This window comes from Anoplophora glabripennis, unplaced genomic scaffold (assembly GCF_000390285.2).
Source record: "Anoplophora glabripennis isolate ALB-LARVAE unplaced genomic scaffold, Agla_2.0 scaffold500, whole genome shotgun sequence".
Lineage (NCBI taxonomy): Eukaryota > Metazoa > Arthropoda > Insecta > Coleoptera > Cerambycidae > Anoplophora > Anoplophora glabripennis.
The window spans coordinates 62631-79098 of NW_019416650.1; the positions used below are offsets into that span (position 1 = coordinate 62631).

A 16468-nucleotide genomic window follows, 5' to 3' on the forward strand; every position below is an offset into this window, starting at 1 on the left:
GTCCCTCCTGATCTTCATCAGAAGGACCAAAGTCTACCCTGACCTTCTCCAGGTTCCTAAAAAGGACCCTGGTGAAGTTCAGAAATGGTCTGAAGCCCTCCTTCTGCAATACCTTCACACCCATCTCATCTACTCAGAGGACAAGGGTCTGGCCCTTCTTCTCAACCTTGTGGTTGATTAGCCTCCAGACCCCTGTCCTCAATTTCCCGTTCTGGTTTTCCAGACGACGCATGTAGGTTTCTGGTTCATCAGGATGACCCGGAATCCATACAATGAACTTAGTGAACTTAAGTAGGTCAACGGCGCTGAGTCTAGCCCCCTCCCAAGGCACCAAGCTTGCCGTAGTTGTATTTAGCCATTGCAAGCTCTCCTCGTTGAAGGCGGTGATCGCTAGTGTTACCCCCTTCGACGACACTCCAGGAAGCGCGGTTGTGTACGTAGCCCTTAGAAACCAGCCCTACCAAACCACAAGTAGTGGTTTGTGGTGTGGAATTTAATTTTAACTTTATTAGCTTTATGTTAAAAAACGTACATAATTCAAAGTATATTAAGTTTATCGCAGTATGTACCTGTTTGAGTAGATAACAGTGAAACAGGTTTCTTATTACTTCGCAGCATTTCTTGTCGAATATCTTCAACAACATTTTCTGTTAAAACAGTAGATCTGCCTGTTGACTTGCCTTGCAAATACAATGCTTTTCCTCAGTAGTTGTTTAAGGATGATTCTGGACAACTTCAATGTCAATCCAAGCTACCTACCACTGGGCTACTGCCATCCGGAGCTGGCACCAGGTCTCCAGCAGCCATGGCGACGAGGTCCTCCAAGGTCAACCTGAAGAAGTGTCAGTGAGGTGGGGGATCCGATTTGCAGAAGAGATGGGATCCATCGACAATGATACTTCTTCAGCGTGACCTTAGAGGACATCGTCACCATGACTGCTGGAGACCTGGTGCCAGCTCTGGATAGCGGTAGCACAGTGGTGGCCTGTAGTCACCCTGAAGTAGTCCAGAATCACTCTTAAATAACTACTTTCCTCGTATCTTTTAATAAGGATTAATTTGTGGATTTTAAACATCTTGTTTCAGTGTAAATGACATTTTTGCACAAATCTACAAGAAATAAGAATGTAATAAATGAAATATAACCTTAAAATATTGAAATGAATATTTTTTTTCAACTCAACAAAGATCAACATCAAGAAAAGCACAGAATTACTGGTAAACACTGCTAAATTGCACAAAGAACAGGCATAAAATCACGAAAAATTACAGACAGTTCTGAATTAACATTTAATCTATAGCTCTAGTTGGTGATTTTTCCTTGGTAATTTCTGAAACACCGACTTAAGTAAATGAAATTCATTGAGCACCAAAATAAATCTGGTCACATGGGACTCGGGGATTTATTAAGGCACTATACTTGAATCATGGCAATGAGTAAAATAGTTTCTAATTTAAATCACCAATATATAAAAACTTATACTGGGACTGATTAGAGGCACTTAAATGAAACACTAAATACTTATAACATTCTTTTAAGGAAGAACAACATATATAAATTTCTGTACATAATTTAGCTTTATATACAAAACAATACCTACATACGAATTCTTTGGCGAAAATATATACAATAATAAAATAAATCAATAACATAACAAAAAAGGGGTGCCAGAGATAAAAAAATTTATACCACAGTGGACGAAACATTCAGCGCAACTCATTTTTTAAAACTCCTACAAGGTACAAACATTACGTCTCGACATCTAGGTTTCAATTACGATTAATAATCACATTTGTAACGATTACAATAAAATAGAAATTACTGTGTGAAAACGTGCAAATCAATGATTTCTAGTTACAAGTGTAGAAATCATACGTTTATTAGTAAGTACACAAGTGCTTATACGTGAGTATCCGTGAAAATTCTGATTGTTCATCTGCTTCTCTTATCCTATTTTTCATTAGTCAGTAAAAGTAAAAAACACGAAGTTTATACATCTCACCGTCGGTTATTTTGCGTCCTTGTTAAAATTCGCAGATTTATTTGTATACTTAAAAACAAAATTTTTATTTAAAAATAAATCGAGCTGCACATAAAAAGATGTCTGTTAAATCATATAAATAAAATAATTTATACAATTAAGAAACAGGTACATAATAATTAAATTATAATACAATTCAAGTCACGTTTAGTATTGCAATAAACTAAATATAAACATTCTGGACGATAAACATTTGCACTAATTAATAACTATATACACAGAAGAATGAAAGTACCATTTTATACACAATTAATTTTAATAAATAGACTACATTGATGTTTGTCAACATTTTAATAACATTCTGCTTGCTTTGTGGTAATAAATAGTAACTGTAATTAACATAATATATATTTTTTCTACTATGTAAAATGTGTCAAGTACTTTTGAATACAAGTCAGCAAGAATTATAGTCAGAAGAATTGTTAAGCGAAAATTAACAGGGACTAAACACATTTTTTAGACATTATTTTCTATTTTGTATCAGTCGTATGAAGTATTTATTAGTAGTATAAACAATACTATATCTAAATAACGCTAGATGGTAATTTTTCGAACTGAGGCATACTCTGACTACCTCTTCGCCGAGGTATTGTGCCACTAATTGACACTGAAGACACTTCAGGACAGCCATAAGAGAGTAATAGTTCTACCAGACTTTTACTTGTTGTTGCTGAGACGTCAGCATTGAGACTGTTTGTTGATTGGTACTTGGCAGCCGCTATGCTTGCCGCTGCCTTTGCATAAGCCAAACATGTCCTACCATCTTGGTCGACACATTTCACATCGGCATTATGCTAAAAGTTAAATTTACACATATTAGTTTACAATATTTGTGACAGTTTTAAATTCACTAGATCAATAGATCTGCTATTCAAGTAGCAAAGAAACATTGCAGGATATTAAAATACTTTTTTTTTTAATGGAACAGATAGTGGTATGCACAGTTTTACATTCAACTGCCACTGCCAAATTATTATTTAAAAAATCCTTAAATGTCTTCATAGCACATACAAATTAGTAGGTCACTCTCTGCCAGTAGGTATAAACCAATGTTGTCAGTAGGCTTTGAGCAGCAATGACATACAGGGTGTTTCATATAAAACTTTCCACCTGAACATTTCATTTAATATGAAGTTTTGAAAAAATTTCAAAAACATGTCGATTTTTAATCTGAGGGGGACATCGACTTACATCATTACTTATTTTGCAGTTGCCAGTTACCACCCCTTCGCAGATCGAGGTATCAACTTTGAAATTTCAAATGGCACTACAGGGCGTGTGATACATTGTTTGAAAGCTCTTCTGATACAGATTCTGAATCCGTAAAAAAAATAAAAAAAATCATTATGCGTTTTCAAGAAAAAAACATTGAAATTAAATTTTTGGAATTTTGTATTTTTACATTTAAAATTGTTTATAAAAGATGCTCCAATTGTGCACCCAGTTGTCCTTCGCAAATATGGAGCCTGTCTACGAAACATCTCCTTACATTTGCAAAAACATCTGGAGTTAAATTCTAACATTCGTTTACAATATGTTGTCTTAAATCTTCAAGATTTTCGGGTTAACTTGCAAAAACCACTGATTTGAGATGTCCCCAGAGAAAAAAGTCGTTTGGACTCAAATCGGGAGACCGAGTTGGCCATTCTATAGCCCCATGCCTACTTATCCATTGTCCTGGAAAATTCTGATACAAATAAGCCCAAACTCATCGCTCAAAATCATCATCATCAGCTGATCATCATTCTCCAGAATTTCTGTGATCATGGGATCAATATGATCTTCCAACAAATGTAAATAGCTGGCTCCAAAGTGCCATCTAAAAAAATGGACCAACTATGTGATTACCCAATATTCCTACCCAGACATTCAGCTTTTCTGGATACTGAGTGTGCGATTCCCTAACACAATGAGGGTTTTCACCCGACTAATAACGAATATTATGCCTATTCACTGTACCATCACCGATGCAGATATTGTAATAGTATATTAAACAACAAGGTTTGAAAACGACTCTTTGCACACGAACGAGACATATTGGTGGACCGAGCCGAAGGCGAGGTCCACAAGTCGAAGGAGTGTGCAAACAGGTTTTCAAACGAGTTTTTTACGATACTTTTTATACGACTGCAAACAGAGACCACAAAATCAAATTTTAATTTAAATCGTTTTTATTACTAAAATTGCCAATGCATTAACAAAATAAATTAAATACAACTTTTAATTTAACTCGTTTTTATTAAGAAAATTGCAAAACACATTAACAAAAGAAACTAATATTTCATATTTATGGTAACATTTGAACATTCCTTCAAGGTTACGCTGGGAAAAGCAGTATTATTGTGTACCTTGTTTTCGGTAATAGAGAATATTTTTGGTGTCGTGTTTTTATTGCAGTTTTTCAGCGTGCGGTCGTTGTTTTCTTGTTGTATTCCAGTAGACGATCGTTGTTCTGGTTCTGTGGCAGCAGAAAACACTGAAGACTCTATCTTTTTTGAAATTTCCATTTTATTTCTCAAACAGTCATCAACGTAGCCTTCGGCAACTGTACTGGATTTCCATCCTCCATGGCGTTTGAGGGCAAGCAGATTTGAGCCAGAATTGACTAAAATTGTGGCCGATGAACGCCGAAAACAATGTCCCGTGTAACTTTCTGGATTCTCTAGCATCAAAAACTTGGCGATTTCCCTAGCCATGTTTCCAATTTTGTTGATGCCAACGTTTTGGCTTGAACATTTTCCGTTTTGATAGTTTAAAAAAAAACTGCCTGTCTTCAGATTAGGAGGACGAAGAGCACAGTACTTTTTTAACACGTTGACTGCGGTACATACCTCGGGGGGTATGTACTCATTATAAAAAATATGCGAATCTCAATAATCACATTTTTACTGTATCTTGTGGAAGTTGCAGAATCTGTACTTTTTAGAAATAATGATTTTTCTATTATTTTCGTTTCAAAACTCTTTGCGAATGAAAACGTTAGTATCCTAGGATATATAGTTACAGATATATGCAAGTTTATAGCAATAATTGTGTTTTTTTTAATTTTATAGGGTCAAATGTAAAAAAAATTACATATCCCCAGGGATATGTACCGCACACAGAAGATGTTTTGTTACATATCCACGAAGATATGTATCGCAGTCACGGACAAAGTACGTTGAGATTATCTCGCAGTCAACGTGTTAAGATAGTGTAAAGGTTTCCTGTAATTGTAAAACACCTTGGTACCTTTGTTTTTGTATTCTTCAGTTTAATCAGCATAGCACTGACGAAATCTTTGGTGTCTTCTATTTTGAGATAACATAATTCCNCCGCTGCCAAATTATTATTTAAAAAATCCTTAAATGTCTTCATAGCACCTACATATTAGTAGGTCACTCTCTGCCAGTAGGTATAAACCAATGTTGTCAGTAGGCTTTGAGCAGCAATGACATACAGGGTGTCACATATAAACCTTTCCACCTGAACATTTCATTTAATATGAAGTTTTGAAAAAATTTCAAAATCATGTCGATTTTTAATCTGAGGGGGACATCGACTTACATCATTACTTATTTTGTAGTTGCTACCCCTTCGTAGATCGAGGTATCAACTTTGAAATTTCAAATGGCACTACACGGTGTGTGATACATTGTTTGAAAGCTCTTCTGATGCAGATTCTGAATCCGTAAAAAAAATAAAAAAATCATGCGTTTTCAAGAAAAAAAACATTGAAATTAAATTTTTGGAATTTTGTATGTTTACATTTAAAATTGTTTATAAAAGATGCACCCAGTTGTCCTTCGCAAATATGGACCCTGACTACGAAACATCTCCTTACATTTGCAAAAACCTCTGGAGTCAAATTCCAACATTCGTTTAGAATATGTTGTCTTAAATCTTCAAGATTTTCGGGTTGACTTGCAAAAACCACTGATTTGAGATGTCCCCGGAGAAAAAAGTCGTTTGGACTCAAATCGGGAGACCGAGCTGGCCATTCTATAGCCCCACGCCTACTTATCCATTGTCCTGGAAAATTCTGATATAAATAAGCCCGAATTCATCGCTCAAAATCATCATCATCAGCTGATCATCATTCTCCAGAATTTCTGTGATCATGAGATCAATATGATCTTTCAAAAAATGTAAATAGCTGGCTCCAGTCAAAGTGTCATCTAAAAAAAATGGACCAACTATGTGATTACCCAATATTTCTGCCCAGATGTTCAGCTTTTCTGGATATTGAGTGTGTGATTGCCTAACACAATGAGGGTTTTCATCCGACCAATAACGAATATTATGCCTATTCCGTGTACCATTGAGAAAAAACATACACTCATCACCGAAGCAGATATTGTAAAGTATATTTTGATTTTCTGTAACTCTGTTAGACATGATATCATAAAATTCTATTCTTCGATCCGGATCGTCCTCGTTCAAACAATGCACAAGATGTATTTTGTACAAATGCCATTCATGTTTTTGCAAAATCCGATGAACGTTCGACTTAGGGATCCCTGTAGTACGCTCTAATGATCGCACGTATTGGTGTGGATTCATTGTCAGTTAGCCCAAAATTCCTACTCCCATTAATTCGTTACGAGGATTGGTTTTCTTAAGATTTGCTACGGAGTCAGTTTCCCAAAATTTCTTAACAATTTGGCTCATGTACGTATGACTTGTTTGGTGATCAGGATGAAACTGATTGAAAATTCGAGCAGTTTCCACAAAGAAAAAATATTATCGACTAAACCATTATGCAAAATTGATAAATGTAAAAGTTACACTTTGAATGTAAGCCGAATATGAGATTTGATACAATTGAAAATGGTTTCAACAATAATACATTTCCAATAATATGATATCAAACAAAAAAGTAAAATGGAATGGAATGCAATGGAATTCATAAAAAATTATGATAAGAACTTCTTTACGTTTCATTTATTATTGTTTTTATCATCTGAAGTAGAAACCATTTTGCAGTTTAATCATTAATGTTTTGATGGAAGTATGAAAATCTTTTCAGTGGTTAACACATGCTATAAATTAAAATAAAACAATTTTAAATATAAAAATATAAAATTCTAAAAATTTAATTTCAATGTTATTTTCTTGAAAACGAATAACTATTTTTTTATTTTTTTTACGGATTCAAAGTCAGTATCAAAAGAGCTTACAAACGATGTATCATACGCCCTGTAATGCCATTTGAAATTTCAAAGTTGATACCTCGATCTATGAAGGGGTGGCAACTACAAAATAAGTAATGATGTAAGTCGATGTCCCCCTCAAATTAAAAATTGACGTGTTTTAGGAATTTTTTCAAAACTTCATATTAAATGAAATGTTCAGGTGGAAAGTTTTATATGGGACACCCTGTATATTTCAATATAATATGCATTCAAAATAATTAATTTCACAGATTTGGAATGGGTATGCTTTATCTTTCACACTGTATATATTTTGGTTCTAACTTTACCATCTCAATTTTTTGATATCTTTTAGTACCCCTCAAAAGAGCCTTTCTGGTAAGTTTTGAGATTTTAAGTGTTTTTGATGAAGATTTTTGAGTTTGAAATTTTAAATCTTTCGATTTTTTTGAAAATTTTTTAGTTCAAACTACTATTATTTTAACATCTTTTAAGACCGGTCTGGTCGTGGGCCCTCCATAATTACTATTTTTTTTTGATTTTTGAAAATTTTATTTTTCTCGATAAATCATAAGTACCGATTTTTGCCACTGTATACTTTTTTTTACTTATTTTAGATTAATTTTAATACTTTTTAATTGTTAATCAGGTCTATTCTGTAATGCTTTTGGCTAAATTTTAACATCAAGGTCACAGTTAAAATTTTAACCTCCCATTGTTTAACCTGATACTGTATTCTCTAAAAATTTTAATGGGTTTATTTTAACCAAATACGTTAAAATTTACAGGGACGAAAATAGATGCTGCTAAAATTTAACCTGGCTTGGATGGTATAATTGATCTCTATTATTTATAGAGATGTGCCGCGAACATGTGAAGAGAGAATATGTCTTCCTGACGACACTTTTCAAGATTGAAAAGTTGTATGCGCATGCGCGGAATTATTTGTTGCATTCATAATTCCCGAAAAAAAATTTTTGAGGTTGGTACATGTAAAATTAAAGATATTTAGCCATTTTCTTGTAATTTTGTTGGTAATTGTTTAACTGAAACAGACATTTTAAAAATATAACCTCTTACATGTCCATATTTTATTATTTTTAGCAAAGTTATTGATTAGTAAATAGTATTCAGTTGATTCCTAATTTAATATTTAATACACAAATAGTTTATAAATGAAGTATGACGCCAAAATCAAGTTTGGTTATATTTTTCTGAATTGAGTAAAAAAAATTATAAAAGTAACTTCTGCTCAAAAACAATTTTTAAGAAATCCAGTAGGATGGAAAAACATTTAAATAAGTGTATTGGCTGTCTGGGGAAAATTAGAAACTAGTGCATAAAAAAGTCTTAAGGTAGATAATAAGTAAAATATATCGACACATATTCATTAGAATAAAAGTAATATTTTTCTTTGCGTACCCTCAAGCAGTGACCTGTGAAAACATGATGTCACTCATAGGTGCCTTATTAGATTCAAGGTCAAAAGTCTTTTTCCCAACATGTCCGGACATTATTTCATCGACATATCCGTAGCACACTTTTTCAAATAGTGCCCATCTCTAATTATTTATAAACGATATAATGGCCCTACAAATTAAATCATTTCAAGCTTTATTTGCAATGGTTGCAATTTGTTGTAAAATATTGTTGACTTCTAAAAAGTCAACAAATTGACTGGATCTGTTTTTTTGTCGTGTTTCTTTTTTTTTTCATTCCTTATAACTGCTAAATCACAAAAATATTATAAATTGCTTAGAAATTATTTTATCAGCTATTTTTTCTTGCAAAGTATTTTTTTTATTTAAATAATAGTATCTTTATGAATTTCTATTCAATTAAAAGATTAAAAGAGAGTCTCACATCTTAATAAATATTGCTGTCAAAGAGTGACCGCAAAAATCGCCCGTTTTTTCACAATTCGCAGAGAACTAAAGAAAATAGATAAAAATATGTTTTTGGTCTCAAATTACTAAATATATCAATTAGTAATATTCAAATTCTTCATTTTTGGCATTTTCAACCCCTAAATAGGTAGGGGAGATCTTTAAAATTTTCAAAACACTAAAAGCTATGCCCATTTCAGTTTTTTACGACAAGTAATTTGCGACCAAAAACATATTTTTATGTATTTTTTTTAATTCTCTGCGAATTGTGAAAAAACGGGCGAAGATCACAGGTTTTTTGCGGTCACTCTTTTCATCTGAGAAACACTATTTAGATGCAATAGAAAAACTAGATTTGTGATACAATACAGCTATAATCCGTGGTCGAAATTATAGAGTGACTCAGACATAATATAAAAACATTATTACCATAATGCGTATAAAATATAAAATGATTTTTATACGGTTCAATATTATTTATCTTTGAGCATGCTCGCTACGCACATCGATAGAATCTATAATCGTCTATAGACTGAGTTACACTGAACGTCGATCTATATTCTATCTCTGTCTTTTGCACTTGGTAGGGAATAGGGAAATGCTTTTTTAGTGGGTGTAAACGGACTTAATTCCATGGCTATAATAAATTTATAAATTAAAAAAACACAACTGGGACGTTTTAAAATGCTGTAATAATTAAAATTGATCAAAGTGCCGGTTATAGCAAACCGTAAAAAAATATTAGATGCTATGTTTTATTATCTTCTTTCAATATTTTCTATATTTTGTTGCCATTTACGCAGACATGCCAATGGATTTTCGTTTCCGGCACGCTTCATCCCCCTTACTAGTCCAAAACCTAGCGATGAGTCACTCTCTATAATTTCGACCGCGGAGTATAAGTCAATCACAGAGACCCAAAAATTTCATAAATCATTCCAAGGAGCAACGGAAATATATTAACTAATTCTAAATACTCTCTAAAATAATTATTTCGTGAATTAGAACAAGTAATCAAAAAAATTTACCAGAAAGTATTTTTTGAGGGGTACTAAAAATATTAAAAATTAAGGAAATCGAAAATCAAAATTTTTCAAACTGTCCAATTTGGCGTAACGCCCCATATGTAAAATAAGATTTCAAAAGGTTACCGATTTAAATTAGCTAATTCCAGCAAAAATTTCATTACAGGAAACTACACTTAACTAAGTTATCCTTTTAATTTAATTTTTTAAACTGTAACATGTTCATTAACCACTTACCCAAATAAGAAGTTGAGCAATAGCAATATTTCCCATAGCACACGCAAGATGTAAAGGTGTACGTAGGTCCCTGGGCCCTACAGTGGTGTTTACTTCTTGTGCATTTGTCCTGGCTAGTACGTTAATAATGGCCTTCATATTTGCAGCGCATACGGAATCCACAAGTTGCTGACCCAATGGCATAGTGTTGTTAGGAGGTGGTAAAAATTCTTTAGTTTCATATTTAGCCCTTATCCATCTTTCTTTTTCTTCTCGACTAGAAGTTGGACCAGGTTTTATCCTATTCTGAGTTTGACATTCCCACACCGAGTTCGCCAGACTGTTGCCTATTGCCAACATGACAGCAAGGTTACCAGGCCTGTAAAATAAATATTACATAGGAATATACAAAAATTTTCTTTCATGAAATTAACACGTAATAGATAAAATAAGGAAGTTAATACTTACGGCCACTCATCGAGGTCCATAGATCGAACACGGGATATATGCGACCCTAAATTTCTGTGTATTCCAGAACATTCAATACACATCAGAACACCTAAATTCAGGCTGGCCCAATCTGGATCTGTAACACATAATTAATTTAAAAACCTATTACAGTCGTTTAAAAAAAAAACAATAATACTGACTTGCCGCATCACAATCCACACAAGAGCCGTTACCAGGAACTCGACTCTTAATAGACTGAATAGACGCAGCTTCCACTGGATTATTTTTTGCCTTCGAAGACTCGTTCATCTGAAGAGAATTTAAAATTTGTTGTTCAATTGCAGCTACCCAATCATCTCTCTCGTCAGAATTTGAAGCATCAAAGTGCCACTGCTTGTTGTCTAACGACACTATGTAGAACTCGTAGCCGTCATTATCTAAAAGGAAAAATTAAATATAAGCGATAGAGCAGTAAACAATTTTTAATATATTTACCATCGTATTCGGAATTTTTTACTCCACTACTTTTAACACGTCTGTGGCGCTTTTTAACATTTGGAGTTTCTGTCTTAGCAATTTCTCCATTTAAGAATGAGTTACTACTAGATAAAACCATACCCTCATCACCACTAGCCTGTTGTGAATATTTGGAACTTGGATCTTTCACAGTCTCAAAAGCACTAAGCAGGACTTTTTCTGTAGGACGCTTATCTTTACCTAAAATAAGTAACAAAATATTATGTCTGCAAAAAAAATGTACAGTAAAAATTTATCTTACCGATAAGAGATAGTCCTCCGAGACCTTCATTGATTGCATTTTGACAATTGGCCCCAGCTACGGTAATAATAGATTTGGAACCTCTAGGTTTTTGCCCAGGAACCTTAACAGTCACATACTGCAAAGATATTTCCTTTCCATGAATATCATCCATATAATCATGTAAACAAGGATGGTAAGTTAACCTCCCATCGTCACACAGTGTTACATATTTCTTTTTCCATTCTTTGTTCAAGGGCTTACTACTCCTTTTATATAAGTAACCTTGTTTAAGAGGAATTGCCCTTCCACTGCCAAAGTCTCCACCATTCTTCAATTTGTCATCCCCTTTCTTGGAAGGAGTAAACAGGTTTGATCTTCTCCGACTTTTTCTAGAAGTTGTTGGGGTAGAATTTGGAGTTGGTAGGTCTTTTGCACTATTTGGAGGGTTCTGTAGATTATCCAAAGAATGTGGTGCGGCAAATTTAGCAACATTATTATTTTCTGTTGCTACTGTCTGTACTACTAAACCTTGAGATGAACCATGGCTACCAATTGTGGACGTGGATGAATTCCACTTCTCATCAGATGACCTGTAAACTGGTTCTTTCTCACAGTCTCGATGAATGTGATGGGATGACGACTTTAAGGTGTGTACTTGTCTAACATCTAACGGATGAGTATTAGCCGAGTCCTAGAGCAGAAATTATTTACCAAATTATGTTACATAAAATTTAAATAAATTCTATAAATTGATCACAATTAAATAAAAATTAAATTTTATTTTGTCTTCACCTTGTGAGATAATGTATGGTTATGTCCAGGTGACACATGTGCTTGTGATTGTCCTATTTGAGAATATCCGTTATTACCCTGTGCGGCACCCTGCGCCAAATGTCTTTGTACCGACATTGAAGCAGAATGATAATGATTATTTGGTGTTGATGGTCTAGAATTTGTAGGAGTTAGGCATAATGTTGAGGCTGCTAATCGTTGTTGCACAATTTTCTGACATGCTGTAAAAAGGATAAAAAGTTTATCAGGGTGTCTGGAAATTAATGCAACAAAATTTAAGACAAATTTAGGGGACCTGTATTTTTTCTTTTTGCCAGGTGGCCCCCTCTTTCGGAGTTACAGCCCCCTGAAATCTGCCCCTAAGAATAGTCTTTTTCGTATCTCAGAACCCTGTTGAACTAGATTCACTAAATTTGGTACACAGGGGTTTTATGATATGTGGAATCTGATAGTTCTACGCTTTTTGGCGGAGAACCCTTTAAGACACTTTTTCGTGGGCCCCCTTGTCTTTAAAAAAATTTGGTCGCAAATTTGATTTTCTTAAAAATTATTAGTTAGCTAAAAAGTCATTGAATTTAGACTCTTTTGTCTCCATATTTTTTTCGTAAAACGCAATGTTTTTCTTGAAAACAACGCGTTTTATGAAAAAAGTATCGAGATAAAAAAGTTTCTAAATTTAATGGCTTTCTAGCGGACTAATAATTTTTAGGAAATTTAAATATGTGACCAAATTTTTTTGGCTCCAAAGACAAGGGGGCCTACGAAAAAGTGTCTTAAGGGGGTTCCCCGCCAAAAAACGTAGCACTATCAGATTCCACATGTCATAAAACCCCTGTGTACCAAATTTAGTGATTATCATACAACATGGTTTTGAGATATAAAAAAGACTTCTTAGGGGCGATTTCAGGGGGCTGTAACTCCGAAAGAAGGGGCCACTTGGCAAAAAGAAAAAATACGGGTCTCCTAAATTTGTCTTAAAAATCTATAACCAAATTTTGTTGCATTAATTTTGGGACACCCTATATGTATATCAGTTTTATAATACAAAAAAGTTATAAATTTAATAAATTACTTAGGTTTTAAATATGGCAAATAATAAATGAGCTGATAGTTAATTAAGTTAATTCCATGTCTTTTGGAATCATTTCAGTGTCTATATCCATGTTTTTTTTTAATGATTACTAGGCACAAATGACATATTAATGATGTTAAAATTAATTATGTTTTTAAAATAGAGAAAGAAAGTAAAATCTAATTGTTTTAAANTCTATGACCAAATTTTGTTGCATTAATTTCGGGACACCCTATATGTATATCAGTTTTATAATATAAAAAAGTTATAAATTTAATACATTACAATTAAACATTAGATTAGGTTTTAAATATGGCAAATAATAAATGAGCTGATAGTTAATTAAGTTAATTCCATGTTTTTTTTTTAATGATTACTAGGCACAAATGACATATTAATGATGTTAAAATTAATTATGTTTTTAAAATAGAGAAAGAAAGTAAAATCTAATTATTTTAAACTATTATTATTATATAGACTATATTAGAAATAAACTACATATGTATATTAGAAAAATTTATATATTTTTTCTTATTTTATAATTTCATAAAATTTTATTGAAATCATGTACATCTGAACAAATTCTAAACAAAACGTTCAGGTAATATTTTATTCATGTAAAATGTTTAGATTATAATGTCTTATTAGTCGTACTTACTTTTATTTTACTTTAACGGTATTAGTATAATGTAAATTACGTTTCTGTTTTTTTTTAAAAATGTTATCAAGTGTAGTCTATACCAAAATCTATGTGTGCTAGATTTCATAACTTTATAGGCAAGTTAAAAATTAAATAATTATCTCAAATAAAAATTTACCAAAAATATTGAAATCATTAAATACATAATGTAAACTTTCTATGAAATATCCTCTATTGTTTTATTATTATTATCTTCGATGAATACCATCATGCAATTAGAAATGATAGATGAGATATGACTTATTTTTAATTTTTATTTTTAAGGTAGGTAGGTAATTATTATTAGTTAGACATTTTTAGCACACCTAGATTTTTGGTGTCAAAGAACAATATAATCTATTAGGTATCCATTTACCATTTACATTTTTAGGAATGTTTTTACAATTACTTCGAGTTAATTTATTATGTTTAAAGAGGAAGAAAAGAATAATATGTATAAAGAATATAATTTTGGGAGGGCAAATATTGGTTAGGTGAAAAATCAATTTACATAAATTTTTTTCTTTATTTTTTGGTGACAAAATACCCAAAAAATTAAAGAAAAAGATCTAGACATACTGTTAACATTATTAACATTGTATTTCAAAATTTTAATTTTTCCAAAATGTTTTATATTCTGCACATAATTTAATTGATTAATATTTAGAATATCAATTCCTTTCTCTCATCTACTGTGACTAATTGATGAAATGATGTTAGAACAAAACAATTTTTTGAAATTGTAGGTACCTTAGTGATTTTTTATATTTTTAATTTTTATAGTAAATTACTAATTTGTGAAATTAGATTTTGGTGTCAAAGAACCTTATACCGGGTGTTTCGGAGTTGAGGTGATAAACGCTCAGGGAAGATTCCGCTCAGTAAAATATGTAAAAAAGTTCATATGACATGGGTTCCCAAGTGCTTCGTTTCTGGGATAGGTACAGGGTGTTAATTTCTTTAAAAAAACTACTAAAGTTTTAGTGGGTTTATATGAATATTACATAAAAACCGCAAAAAAACTACATGGTGATATTCTTTTCTAGAAAAAAAAGGACTTGCTCGCTGAGTATGCGCCTGAAAATTATGGATCAAATCTACTTGTTCAGTTGATGTATGATAATTGTTTTAATAAACCGTAAAAATTTCATTCAAATCGGCTAAAGTGTTTTTTTAACTCAAATTAAAAAAAATAACACCCTGTATCTCGGAAACGAAGCAGTTGCGGACCCATGTTCATATGAACTTTTTTACATATTTTGCTGAGCGAAATCTCCCCTAGGTTTTTGTCACTTCAACTCTGAAACACCCGGTGCCTATAACTTCACTTGGTAAGATTTTTCAGACACTTTTAGAATTAATTTGAATTGGCTCTATACCCCTAAAGTAAAATAAAAATATTTATATATTTGGGAACAATAATTGTAGCCTTATATCAATATTTATAGATTCGTGAGTAGTTTTATTTTAAAAATATACACGTTCTACAGGTATTTGATAACCAATTATTATTTAAATATGACATTACTCACCAGTATGGTCTTTAAGGCGTATCGTATATCACAATAACAAACTCAGATTTGAACATAAGGCTTTATTAATGAAAACTACAATTGTTGGTCCGGTCTGAAGTCAATTAGGCTTTTCACAAAGTAAAATCAGTACAAGAAACATATAGCTGGTCAATGTGGGCTGGTACTTACCATCTTGGAAGACTCGTTCAACGTTGAGACCGTAGGTAGCACATGTCTCGTAGTAGGTGCACCTTTTTAAGTCGTTAGCTAATTTTCTAGCCCGGGAGTCGTCTATAACGCGGGGGTTATTTTCACTTATTGCGTCTGAAAAAAAAAAGTTATTCCAAATTATAGAGATAAAACAAAATGCATTTTTTAGGGTCCACCTACCTTGTGTTCCAACTAATATGAGCGGTATCTCTGCTGAATTTCTATAGTGCGACATTTTAGTGTAGTAGTTGTATATGGCGTTGAAAGATGACTCGTTTTCAAGACTAAAGACGAATATGACCGCATCGACCCATGCCGTAAACTGCAAATAAAGAATAAACATCAGTACTTTACATTCTCATTGGTACAACTAAGTAGCAACCTGGACTTTCACTGCATAGCGAGACCTCCGACAAAAAATGTGCATATACATGCGGAAAATAATTTTGTTCATTTTTGCATATGATTTGTATATATTAATCTGTTTCAAAGAGAATAAATATGTGTTGGCATTTAATTATGCATGTTTAAAAATATTTATATATTTAAATGTATGAATAAATTACATATGTCTAGAATCAGGAACGACCTTTAATATTCGATAGTTCCAAATCAACATCATTGATTCAAATTCATTTTCATGCAAAATTATTTCTACATATAATAATAAGTATACTAAAAACATTTCCA

The 16468-nt window shown here is 32.5% G+C and overlaps 1 protein-coding gene across 2 annotated transcripts in view; it reads right to left on the reverse strand.

Moving 5' to 3' along the window:
- Positions 1–1519: 1519 nt before the first annotated feature.
- LOC108911074 (centaurin-gamma-1A) overlaps positions 1520–16468 on the reverse strand; it is a 250801-nt gene continuing 235852 nt past the window's right edge. For both annotated transcript variants that reach the window (XM_018715909.1, XM_018715908.1), the window contains exons 3-11: positions 15959–16100; positions 15758–15892; positions 12304–12524; positions 11530–12202; positions 11247–11468; positions 10952–11188; positions 10770–10887; positions 10323–10680; positions 1520–2836 (exon numbers count right to left, since the gene is read on the reverse strand). In XM_018715909.1, coding sequence (XP_018571425.1) covers positions 2567–2836; positions 10323–10680; positions 10770–10887; positions 10952–11188; positions 11247–11468; positions 11530–12202; positions 12304–12524; positions 15758–15892; positions 15959–16100 — 2376 coding nt within the window. In that variant the 3' untranslated portion in view covers positions 1520–2566. The remainder of the gene's footprint in view (positions 2837–10322; positions 10681–10769; positions 10888–10951; positions 11189–11246; positions 11469–11529; positions 12203–12303; positions 12525–15757; positions 15893–15958; positions 16101–16468) is intronic.